General features: G+C 32.4%; 1 protein-coding gene across 2 annotated transcripts in view; it reads right to left on the minus strand.

The window, feature by feature from the left end:
- LOC121868042 (THO complex subunit 2-like) overlaps positions 1–12,977 on the minus strand; it is a 75,056-nt gene that overhangs the window by 21,600 nt on the left and 40,479 nt on the right. For both annotated transcript variants that reach the window (XM_042368299.1, XM_042368298.1), the window contains exons 26-27: positions 12,719–12,855; positions 11,601–11,635 (exon numbers count right to left, since the gene is read on the minus strand). In XM_042368299.1, coding sequence (XP_042224233.1) covers positions 12,733–12,855 — 123 coding nt within the window. In that variant the 3' untranslated portion in view covers positions 11,601–11,635; positions 12,719–12,732. The remainder of the gene's footprint in view (positions 1–11,600; positions 11,636–12,718; positions 12,856–12,977) is intronic.

The raw sequence follows: 12,977 nt of genomic DNA on the forward strand, positions 1-12,977 counted from the left end.
CTTAAGATAAAATTTTTACTACCATAGTTATGTGTCGTTAAAAGTGGAGTTTGGGGGTCGGGCTGGTTTTCTTGGAATTAATCCCATATGTTCTGTTGACATATGATTTCATAGGACCCTCTAGGGTTCAATTGACAGCGTTAAATGAATTGCAACTAATATATATATGTATATATATATATATATATATATATATATATATATATATATATATATATATATATATATATACCTCAACCCGCCAGGATTGAACTCGGCCCACGAGCCTATGACTGTGACGAGAGCATGGACCACCAGGATACAAGCAGTCATGCATTATTAGACTTATGAAATATATATATATATATATATATATATATATATATATATATATATATATATATATATATATATATATATATATATATATATATATATATATATATATTATATATATATACAGTGACCGTCAGTTGTGAACTCAATCCGTTTCCAGAGGTCGTTCGTTATGTGAAAAGTTGATTAACAAACCATTGTTTCAATGGGTTTTGGGTAGTGGTTCAAGTCACGAATTTCTTAAATTCAACAAAGTAGAAAAGTTCACTTACTTTGAGGTGTGTATATAGAGGCTCTGGATGATGATGATGATGATGATGATGATGATGATGATGGGGAATTACAATGGGGTGGAGAAGGAAGAAGAAGGCATTGGGTGGAAGAGAAGTCCCCCATGGCACATTTCCTTATAAATTTTAGTTCTCTTGGTGTATTTCAAGATTATTTTCTAAATCAACACTGTACTGCATTATTATATATTGTCAATATGTAAAATATATTTCAAAATGACCAATAATTTGCTTGGACACAGAAAAAAGCGTTTGGTTGAAAAGTCTCAAGCAAGATGCCTCCAGTGAAAAACAGAACTAACCTGTTTGCTGTGTTAAGAGGCTGGATGTTGCGCTTTAAACTAGTCCTTTATTTGTATGTTCAATAATTGTTAAAATATTAAAAAATTGAATATTAAACTTAAAATATTGAATAATATAAACTTTGATATTTAAAATAGTTAGGAATTTAAGCCTAGAACCGATTAATGTATTGGCGGACTGATACTAAAGCTGGTTTGCCCGACCAATTTGGCGAAAACATGTTGAAATCGGTTATGAAATTAATTAGCAATTTTTAAATTTTCTTGAATTGAAGATCCTTATGGAAGCGGTTAGGTAAGCGAAATTTAGATTTAAGCGAGAGTCACTATATACAGTGTGTTATATATATATATATATATATATATATATATATATATATATATATATATATATATATATATATATATATATATATATATATATATATATATATATATATATATATATATATATATATATATATATATATATATATGAACTCCAATCCGTTCCAGAAGGTCGTTGATTACTCGAAAGTTCGTTAACAGAACCATTGTTTCAATGGGTTGTTGGGTAGTGGTGTAGCTCACGAAATTCCTAAATTAAAAAATGGTAGAAAAATTCACTTACTTTGAGGTGTGTGTGTGAGAAGGCTCCTGGATGATGATGATGGGAATTAGAATGGGGGTGGAGGAGAAGGAGAAGAAGGCATTGGGGTGGAGAAGTCACTTGGCACCATTTCACCCATAAAATTTTAGTTCTCTTTGGGTGTATTTCAAGATTATTTTCTTTAAATCAACACTGCACTGCATTATATATTGTTAATATGAAAATATATTTCAAAGACGTAATAATTTGGAACAGAAAAAAAGCGTTTGTTGAAGAGAATCTCAAGCAAGATGTTACCTCAGTGAAAACAAGAGAGACTAACGTGTGTTTGCTGTGTTAAGAGGCTGGATGCCACTAAACTAGTCACTTTAACCAATTATGTTCAATAATTGTTAAAATGACTAATTGAATATTAAACTTTAAATTATTGAATAGTATAAACTTCTTGATATTTACTAAAATAGTAAGGATTTAAGCCCTAGAACAAATTAATGTATTTGGCGGATGATACTAAAGCTGGTTGCCCGGCGCCAGTGCAAGCGAAAACTTGTTGAGTTGGTTAGTGAAATTCGTTAACCGAATTTTTGTTCATTAGTCGAATTGAAGATCCTTATGGAAGGCGAGTTAGATACCGAGATGTTAGTTAAGCGAGGTCACTGTTGTATGTATGTATGTGTGTGTATATATATATATATATATATATATATATATATATATATATATATATATATATATATATATATATATATATATATATATATATATATATATATATATATATATATATATATATATATATATATAGACCCACAATGAAAACGTGGATAAGATAAATCTTGATAAAATCACATATGTGATTTTATCTAATATATATATATATATATATATATATATATATGTATATAACCACAAGGAAAAAGAAACACACAGAGTTCCCAAAATTTCGTGTTTTTTTCCTTGTGATTATCAGCATATACCTGAATCAACACCTACAGTGATTTACTTGACACACACACACACACACACACACACACACACAAAAATATATATATATATATATATATATATATATATATATATATATATATATATATATATATATATATATATATATATATATATATATATATATATATATATATATATATATATATATATATATAGTCATCAAAATATTACCGAGTTCTTCACTGATTACCCACCACAACCGACCCAGAGTCAGTGATAGTGAGGATATGGACTTATATGGACTTTGGGGTTTGACAAGGCCCTGCAAGCCTCTGTGGTGGATAATGATCAATTGATACAAGTGATACAGGTGAGGGCCAATAATCTGCCCTCTGCCTCGGACCAACTCCCATCCCTGTCATCTTTTCTACTAATGTAAGTGTTTAAAAACCTATTATTGATATTTCTTAATTATTAATTGTGTGTACATACCATCATAAAATTACGATGTTATTTTACTACAAGAGTTGCGTGTCGGAAAAGTGAGGTTGATGGTGGGTCAGTCTCTATTTCAATTAATCCCATATGTTCTGTTTATTTCATTTCTGGCGTTTCTCGTTTTCAGGTACTCATGGCGAGTTCAATGTTCGTCGTAAATGAAGACCCAATTGTGTGTGTGTATATATATATATATATATACTGTATATATATACAGTAATATACAGTACTGTATATACAGTACATATATGAAAAATTTTAAAAGCTGTAATTACCTTTACTCCGACCATACCTCTGTGAAATAAACTATGTACCGTATATAAACCTGGCACTTATTTCTAAGTTAGGTAAAACTAAACCACATTAATTTTACCAGTACAGTACAGACTTATATACAGGATACTCCTTCATATTTAATAAAATAATTTCTTCCATATTTACAAATACCTGTACTGCACAATATACTGATTTAAATCTACCTAACTGCACTTGGCCTCTTTGATTTTTGCAATCTCTACAAATTCCTTAAAATATCTAAGCAGTGTGCAGATATGTTTGTATGTGTACATCGTTAATATAATGTACGTGGTTTACTAATTTCACAGAAACTTTTGAAAGGAGTTGGAAAATGTGGTAGAAATAAATTAAGTTTAGACACCTAAGGTAACACACCAAGGTGCCCAAGCTTGATAATTTTGGTGATAACATGGCTACCCAGCTGGTTGTTGGCTGAAAATAAACTGATAAAAGTTTCTTATAAAAGGAGGACTAAACGGTAGTCAAAGGCTAAAGTAGAAGAAAACAACAACCTAACAATGGCAATGTTAAGATGAAAGGCAATTTTCAATACATCCAAAAACTGGAATGGATGCTAATGAAGATTGATCACACCTTTTTGGAAAATGAGGTCAAAGAAGCTCAGTGTGGTCTCTAAAACAGATATTAAAATATAAAAACCAATATCCGAGCAGTGAAAATATTGATCTTTGTGTTAAAAATACCTAAGGAAGGCAAGCCAATATATTTGTCAAAAGCAAAAAAGGAAAACAATATAATCTTTTTTTTAAGCTTTCATGCTTTGCAAAATATCCAAGGCAGGATATCAAACTAAATGGTATTAGTGGAAAAGGTATCTGGATGTAGAGCAATCCATGTTTTGTAGAGATCAAATTGATCATATATGAGACATGCAGAATCCATCATGTGTCCTCTTTGTGGGTGGCAGAAAAAAATATTATTTGCATTATCTCCTTGTGAGGGTGGCAGACAACTGAAGGCTTGTTCCACCATCAGCAAGTGCTATGAGTACATGGAAGTACTAATGACCTTAAAATCAACTGATTTATTTCCTCCTTATGGATGAATGTATGATTTTATGTATACTGTACAGGACTACCAAGTTACTTGGCGGGAGGAAGCTAAGGAAACTATCAGTATAACCTGTTTGATAGAATTATCATATAATACCACACTCGATTTAGTGGCATAGAAAAAAATGGAAAATTTTAATTTTATAAATTTTGCAAATGAATTGCAGTTTTGGTAAAAAAGAACTTATCAATCCAATCATCTCTCAAAGTTAAAACACACCTTGACCTTCAATAAATACTGTATACATAATTCATTAAATACCTCAGCCATGTGTGTGTGTATGAACAAAATTTCACAAGAATAGGAGAAAGAATTTTGAAGAAACTTGGAAAATGGCTTGAGTGTAAGGCAAGTTAGAACAATTTATATTACAGACAAGGAAAACCGAGGAAAGTTCAGTGAGTATAATATAACTGTTCAAATTCAAATGGAAGCAGCACTAGGAGCAGCAATGTTTGGTCGTACTGTACTGTATATTTACTTTAGATTTTTCTCCAACAAAGGTTCAAATTTTGTACATATGGGTCTTTGCTCTGATGAACACTTCCAATCTTGTACTGTTCTTGATCTTGCTTAATATAAATAATGGGTTTATCTAAAATGGAAATATTAATGTACTGTACTGATCTAAAACACTATAGACTATCAAAACTATGACTGGCAAAGAGCATTTCTATTATGTCAAGTTTAGAATAAACATATACAGTACAGTATACTCAGTATACTGAATGTACAGTACAGTATATACATCACAGTATACATGTGTGAGGGGAAGGGGGGGGGTGCAGTAAGCAGGTGGCTGCTTTTATCTCCAGGCAATCTATGAGCCACAAGTGGCAGAAGGAAGAGTAAATAGACTGACAGTTCAATACGTATAGTAATAACAAAACCTCATTTTATCTTAACAAGACTGTAACATTGTGAATAAATTGTTCCTTCCGTAAAGATCATAAATGGCCAGAAAATTTATTAATTTAAATGGACAATATATGATTCATCATCTGAAATTATTGCTGTTGCTATAACAACATCCTTTATGCAGTTTCCCACACTGTGGGGTGTACCAGTAAACCCTCAGGCTTGGAGCACTAATATGGCAATTGATTGATTCAGTACACATTACAGAAGATAAAAACTAACCAACTCTGCCTGACAGCGGATTGAACCCTTGTCTCTTGGGATTGAATTCCAAAGAGCTTAGATATTAAGCCCATTTTCATTAAAATAGTAATACAGTACTGTAATAATAATGGTAACAAATAAATTATAATAAAAATAAATCATTATGAAGGACTCAAGTACAAAATTTAATAATAAATAAATTAAAACAATAACTGTACTTATAAAACTAATAAGCTGTGTCCAGATTTTTTTTTAGTTATAATGTATGAAAAAATAATGATGAGCAGCTCAAATAAACTAACAGTACAAAAACACTTTAATAATTACACTGATATATTTTGTTAACTAATTAAGCAAACATACTGTACAAGTATAAAAAATATGGCATCACTTACCTCTGTGACTAAGTGTTTTGAACAATATCTTGTCTGCCACAATCAAGGTGTATCAGCTTCCTATAGCCTGCTAGTTAAGACCTTTCCCCAAGACTTTCACGACACATCAGCTGCCCTCCTATCGAGATGTCTTTTTCGCACAACTGTTTCTCAAAGCGTCTACAGTATACGTAATGTGTTTTAACTGACACTTGTAACGTTCCTTACATTTGAGTCTTCTTAATGACTGATGAGTGTATAATTCTTTTTGTGCATTATTTCATTGCATTTGTTAATTTCCAAAAATTTCTTCTGCCTTTACAGTTAAAACAGTGAAACACATGAATTTTCATCTCCACTATCGGATTTGTCTCTTGAATAACTAATACTTTGTCTTAATTTTCTACTTTTCCAAATTGTTTTTTCTTAAAAATGAAACTGCTAACATCATTGTCTCAGATTTCCAATTTTCCAAATCTCTTTTTCTTAAGAATGAATTTGCCAACCTCATTCACTTTGCATCATTTGGCACCCATTAAATTCTTTATTTTTCAAATATATTTAATAAACACAAATTTTTTCTTCAGCATAAAAATAAGTGTTTACTGTACATTCACTTCACTAAATCTCAATTATAAAATCACAGAGGCCAACTTGAATAAATACTGTACTGTACTGTACACAAGTTTCTATTTGCTGACATGATCATTTGCACTGCACACTACAAAGTATCACCTACAAAAATATTTATTACAGAATATCACAGTACTGTACTGATTTAATACAACCCCCCCCCCTTACCTGTCTTTTCAACAGGGCAAGAAATAATGGGTAGAACTAGCAATATTGACATTTAATGCTTTATTCTTTTGGTTTGCAGAACACTTTTCGCCATAAATAAAATTATGCAAAGTGGATTATTTCATCCCCTGTGACTATACATATCTCATCATAGCAAAACCTTATCCTACTGTAATGATACAGAGTTGCAGAGTACAGTATTCCTTAGGCACTTGTGACTTTTTTATAACCTATCTGTATGTGACAGACAACACAAAGTTGTAGTACTATCATAATCCAGTTGTTATATTTTTGGGAGAAGGACTTAGTATCTTTTTGCTCCTTAGCTATATTGTGTGACTTTAAATAGTACCTACAGTGTATTGCCCATAACGTATCGGTGTCTTTCGGTTACATTTACTCTAAATGTACACTTGGCCACATATGCTCAGACCAAACTAAAGAACACATCTCTAATCTCTATCGCACAAATTAATCACTTGTATCTAAAATTCTACATACAGTATTTTTGTTTTCTAAACTTTCAATATATATTCAATGTTGTAAGCTACTAAACCAGTTTTTCCCAATTGGGTTTCATAATAAGTAAATTCAACAAGTATTGATTTGTTTCAATACACCTTATCAGTTATTCTAGCTACCCTGTAGTTATAAAAAATAATGAATGCACTAATGACTTCTAACCTCACAAGTTTTGACAGATGGTGAGTTATATTTCGTTTCAGTACTCTCAGTATCCATTTCACATTAAATGTTACATAATTATCTGAATCATATTCGCAAATTCTTCTTGTTGCACAGTGAACACATGTTTCTTCACACTGATCAGGGCTTATGATGACCTTCCATATTAACATTGTTCAACCCAATATCTTTCTTTTCAGTACAGTACTATCAGTAACCATCTTAAATTAAATGTTACATATCTGAATCATATTAGCAAATGCTTCTTGTTGCACAGTGAACACACGTTTCTTCAAATTGATCAGGGCTTACGATGACCTTCCATATTAAAATTGTTCAACACAAATCATTACAGAATTTCACTGAGGGTTCAGTGATGACAAGCGTGTGTGGTGTACCAAGACCATACCTTCTTGTTGGTATGTGTAGCAAAATCATAAGGAAATCACAATGAAATTCAGAATGGGCATCATTTTGGAGTCAACATCCAATAATCCTCTTGTCACATGAACTCTTGAGGCTTAGAAGCTGTTCAACTGCCGTCTTATCTTGTATCAACTGTTGACCATCTCAAGAGCATATTCCTAACAAAAGGGAAGCAGAACGTTTTCTAGAACATACCAAACAGGATGAAGATAGAAAAATCTTGACTCATAACTATGATGGAGTGGATTCTACAGCAAGCTTATTAAAATTTGATCATTCATTTAACCAATTAGTGCAATCATACTTAACAAGCCTCAACACACTTTGTACTCAAATAATATGTACTATACTGTATTAACAGTTCAAACTACTTTATGTACAGTACTTTATATCTTTATATACAATCCCTGATATCAAGATTAGTTGTACTTTCCTACTTGAACTTCATGGAATCCTGAGGAATGTGCAAAAAATGCAAAAGCTTATAATGGAAGTTGAAGACATGTAATGGGCGAATTTTTACAAAATCCAATTATTAATGCAACTAAGTATTATTTTAAAAGTTTAAGGTAAATAACAGAAAAATACAAAGATCATAAAATGAAGCCATTGGCACGCATAGTTTTATCAAGTTAAAATAAACCATGTTATCATTGGAGGTGATGTATTTAAATTTCTAGTCGAACAGGAGGCCATAACTGATATATTGTACATACCGTATATTGAATCCTCGAAGATTCAGACCCGGTAAATCCGTTTGAAAGATTCGGACAAAATTTGAGGGCTCCAGGAGCTAAGAAGCATTCTCAAAACAGAGCAAAGATCATCTTAGGCCGTGTAAGATGTCAGCACGTGGGGCACAGGTGCCAAGGCAGGAAACATAAACAGAGTTGTCAATTGTTGTTTGTGGGAATATTATTTCTTTCACTCTAGTAATGATACAATGTTTAATATTATGTTATCGTAGGTAAATGCATGGTTTATATAATTTGTTTATCACTGTGCCCATCACCATTTTCAAATTAGACTACAATGTATGTATATCGATTGTACGCCTGCCAACGAGAGCAAGTAAGTGACTGCTAGTTTAGAGAGGAGTCTGTTGTTGTAACTCTCCTCACTCCCTGCCATATGTCACTGGATTCACTTTTATTATTAGTGTCTACTGATATAATAGTGTTAAATAGTGATTAATCATGGCTTTGTAGCTAGGTTAGACTCGTTACTCAAACCACTAGGCAACTGGGCCAAGCTGTGAGGCGTTATGGTTGTTTTGTAACTTGTATCTTCGGGTAGATATACATAACTTTCTTCATTTATTTTTACTCAGTTACATGCACACACCATCCTCCATACATAATGTGAAAAAAGTAATGAAATAATTGTCCTAAGGGCAAACACGTACATGGAATATACATTTCTTTGCACACTAGTTAGCTGGCTCAGTGAGAGAGCAGGAGAGCACAGTGTAGGGGGTGGGGAGCGTTGCCAGAGAATCGGCGTCCCAGCTGGTCTCCGTTGCTATGATGAAGAAGGGAGTGTTTGCAAATGGTGACAGCGTTAAACTTCAATTTGGCTTTTATTTACTGATTTGGCATTACAATATTTTTTTATATTTATTTATTGGTATTAATTTTATTTATTCCTCACATTTCCTGGTACTGTATATGTTATTTTAAGAAAACTATGACAGGAGGAAAATACACCCAAATAGTTTTTTCCTAAATACTCCCTACTAAAATGGGGGGTGCGTCTAATATGCCGTAAAATAAGGTATTGTATTTTTGGGCGTTTTCTTATCTTTATTTATCATACATAGTACATTCGCGGGAAGATTTTTGGAAATTAGCAACCAGGCACAGGCCACTGACAATCGGTTTTTCGGACAGGTGGTCTCCCCTTTTAGTCCGGATCTTCGAGGGTTCACTGTACAGTACTATGTCCTGAGTTACAATCGCTCAACTTAGGCAGGATCCCGATATATTCATTACCAAAAAATTGTAGCTAAAATCCCAGTTTTTACATTACTGTACAGTACTCTCATTATTCTATATTGTTTAACATCACTTCATTTAAATTTACATTATTTGTTATGTATGGGATATTATTATTATTTTGTATGGGCAGGGTTGTAACCACATCATTATATATATATATATATATATATATATATATATATATATATATATATATATATATATATATATATATATATATATATATATATATATATATATATATATATATATATATTATATATATATATATATATATATATATATATATATATATATATATATATATATATATATATATATATATATATATATATATATATAAATACAGAAAAGCTTCTAATTCCTTTTAATCACTATAGTAAAACTAAAGACTAGATAATGATATGCTGCTTCTGGACCTTTATACATAATATAATGCCCAGCATAATAAATCACAATTATCTATTATTAAGTCTCATGATCATTATTGACAACATAAATTTTTAAATCAATGCAACAGTTATTCAAAATTTGTCAGAATATTGCAAAATTTATGCAATAACTTCCCTACTGTTGTTGAGGTACCTCTTGCTGTCTAATTAACTACTGTAACACCCATTACAGGTCATATGGTAATTAGCGTTCAATACAGGCAAAAGTTAATAATCAATAACATATGTTACACGAAAACAAGATATCAAATTAATCACCATTACAAAACTTATGATGTGAATGAATTAAGAATGTAAATCAAACCATTAAGTGCAAAATGCAAGATGCAAATTACACAGTGATTTTGTCAGAGAAAATGAAAACATGATCCATTCAGCTCAAATGAAAGAATAACTACACTAAAACCTTCATTATTCCTCTCACACAACACACACACACACAAAATCTCTTTGTTGCTTTCAGTTTTAAATTTTGCTAACAATTAAGCAAACTTGAGTAGAATGATGATGATGATGATGACTGAACACTTGAGTAGATTTGCTTGCTTGGTTAGGACAATTTCCAACAAAACATATCACATGTTCCACAGTTTTGGCACATCTATGATGGTAAAGTCATCCACGAGCTTTGTAATACAGTACATTATATTGGTAACAATGCACGTTGTATCAAGTTGATCAGTTGAATTTTTCTCAATCCATGATGTATCTCACACGACAGTACTGTAGCAGAAAAACAGAGGTTGCACCAAGGAAGACCATAGGAAAAACACTCAAGAGTTCTTGCTAGTCTTTTCAAATCTACTTGGAGGAAATTTCTATGAATGACAGAACTGGCATTCTGGAGTCTGAGGATAGAGTTGTTCTTGACAATTCCAACACATATTTTGTAGGAAGAGGATTAAAAGGCAAGACTTCTTTGTAGTGTTTGTGCGCTTTCAATTAATTTCTGAGCAAACTGATTAGATTTAGTTCATTATTGTAACAAGGCAGATACTTCCATCTACAGTTCAATGACTGTCTTTTGCATTTCTTCACAGTTGAAACAAACGTCTGTGTTAAAATATTACGAGATGACATAAGTTGATATGAGCAAGCATCCATTTGTCTGGTATGGCAGTGGAATGAATCATAGTGCAGCGATCGACATCACATATTGTACGGGCAGGTCGGGATGGTAGTGGAAACGACCGCAGTACTTTCATCAAGGTGGAGGGGGAACGGGTAGCAGACCTGAGACCTGACAAGGACGGTGGCAGTGGCAGCAGTAGGGACAATGGCAGTAGGAGCAGGAGTGGCAGTAGCAGCGGCAGCAGCAGCAGCAGCTTGGTGGGGCCACCAGCAGGAACAGCACATCTCGATGAAACAGACTTTCCCCCTTAACACTAACACTGTAAATACTATTCGGTCACGCACAACCCTCATACTGACCTTGGAGCTATGTTCAGTCTTGCGTCGCTTTGACCCTGTAAAAAAGAAGGAAAATAAACCTATAGGTTGTCAAATTTAAGGTAAGTTATCTTTAAGTACCTTAATTCTCCTTGTTTCATTTAGTACAGTAAACCCTCGACAACTCGGCACATATAAAGGCTCTCGCCTTGCCGAGTTATTCCAAATTCCGACTTATCATGGCACTTCCCCCCCTCCTACAAAAATACAATAAAAAATTATCGACCCATATGTGTACATGTAATTACTATATGTAATAAAGTAACACTTTTTACCATCACTGCAAGCAAAGAATGAACCATCATAGTAGGTGACACAGATGCATGGTAGGTGACACAGAGGCATGATAGGTGACACAGAGGCATGGTAGGTGATGCAGGTGGCCAGATATGCCGAGATTTTCCCAGATAATTTTATAGACTGTATCTCGGCATTTCCCAAGTTATACTAATTACCGCCTGGGAAGATATTGGAAGCATAATGCGTTGTCTAATGGTAGGCCCTACTGCTATATGGCATCACGAAAATTGTGACCAAGTCCCAGGTTGCTGATCTGACTTTCTGCCTCATTTACACACAATTGCAGGGTCTAAATTTTTTCTCTTGCTTTAACAACACTACATACATACTGTATATCATTTCTCACTCTTAATTTTATTTTAATTTTTTTATTATATATTTATGGCTCTTTATTAATATTATTATTGTTATTATTTATAATTTGTATAAATTTTTATTTTTTGTTATTTATTTTTTCATATTTTTATTAATTTTATTACTATTATTATTATCATCGTCATCATAATTATTATTATTATTATTTTATTATATTTTTTGCCCCCAGGCCTTGATGTTGGTCATTAAAAATGACCTGTGCCCGAATGGGTTAATGCTCGAGAAATAAAAAAAAAAAAAAAAAAAATCTGAAACCATATCCATGCGGAGTTATATGAAATTCCAAGTTATCAAGGGTTTACTGTATTTATTTTGAATTTATCACTTCTTTTGTCTCTATTGCTTGTTATCATGGAAAAAAAAAGCACATTTCTCAAAAAATATATTAACACATCTTTCTCAAAAAAAAAATATTAATAACATACCTCTTGGAGAAGCCTCAGGTGGTTCCATCTTGGTTGAAGTTGATGACGTATTGGATGTAACGCTGCTCTCCGCTCCGTTCTATAACTCCAGAAGATCGCTCATCTCGCTCTGTTTCCCCATACTCCTCATCCTCATACTGTAAAAATATAATATTATTATCAAGAGATTCTAAATTTTAATAAATAATAACAAATGGACATCCTTAAGCTAAATTACCCGAGGATACACATCTGATTGGCCAATTAAGATTTCTGCCAC

Source organism: Homarus americanus, unplaced genomic scaffold (assembly GCF_018991925.1).
Source record: "Homarus americanus isolate GMGI-L3 unplaced genomic scaffold, GMGI_Hamer_2.0 scaffold37032, whole genome shotgun sequence".
In the NCBI taxonomy this organism is placed as follows: domain Eukaryota; kingdom Metazoa; phylum Arthropoda; class Malacostraca; order Decapoda; family Nephropidae; genus Homarus; species Homarus americanus.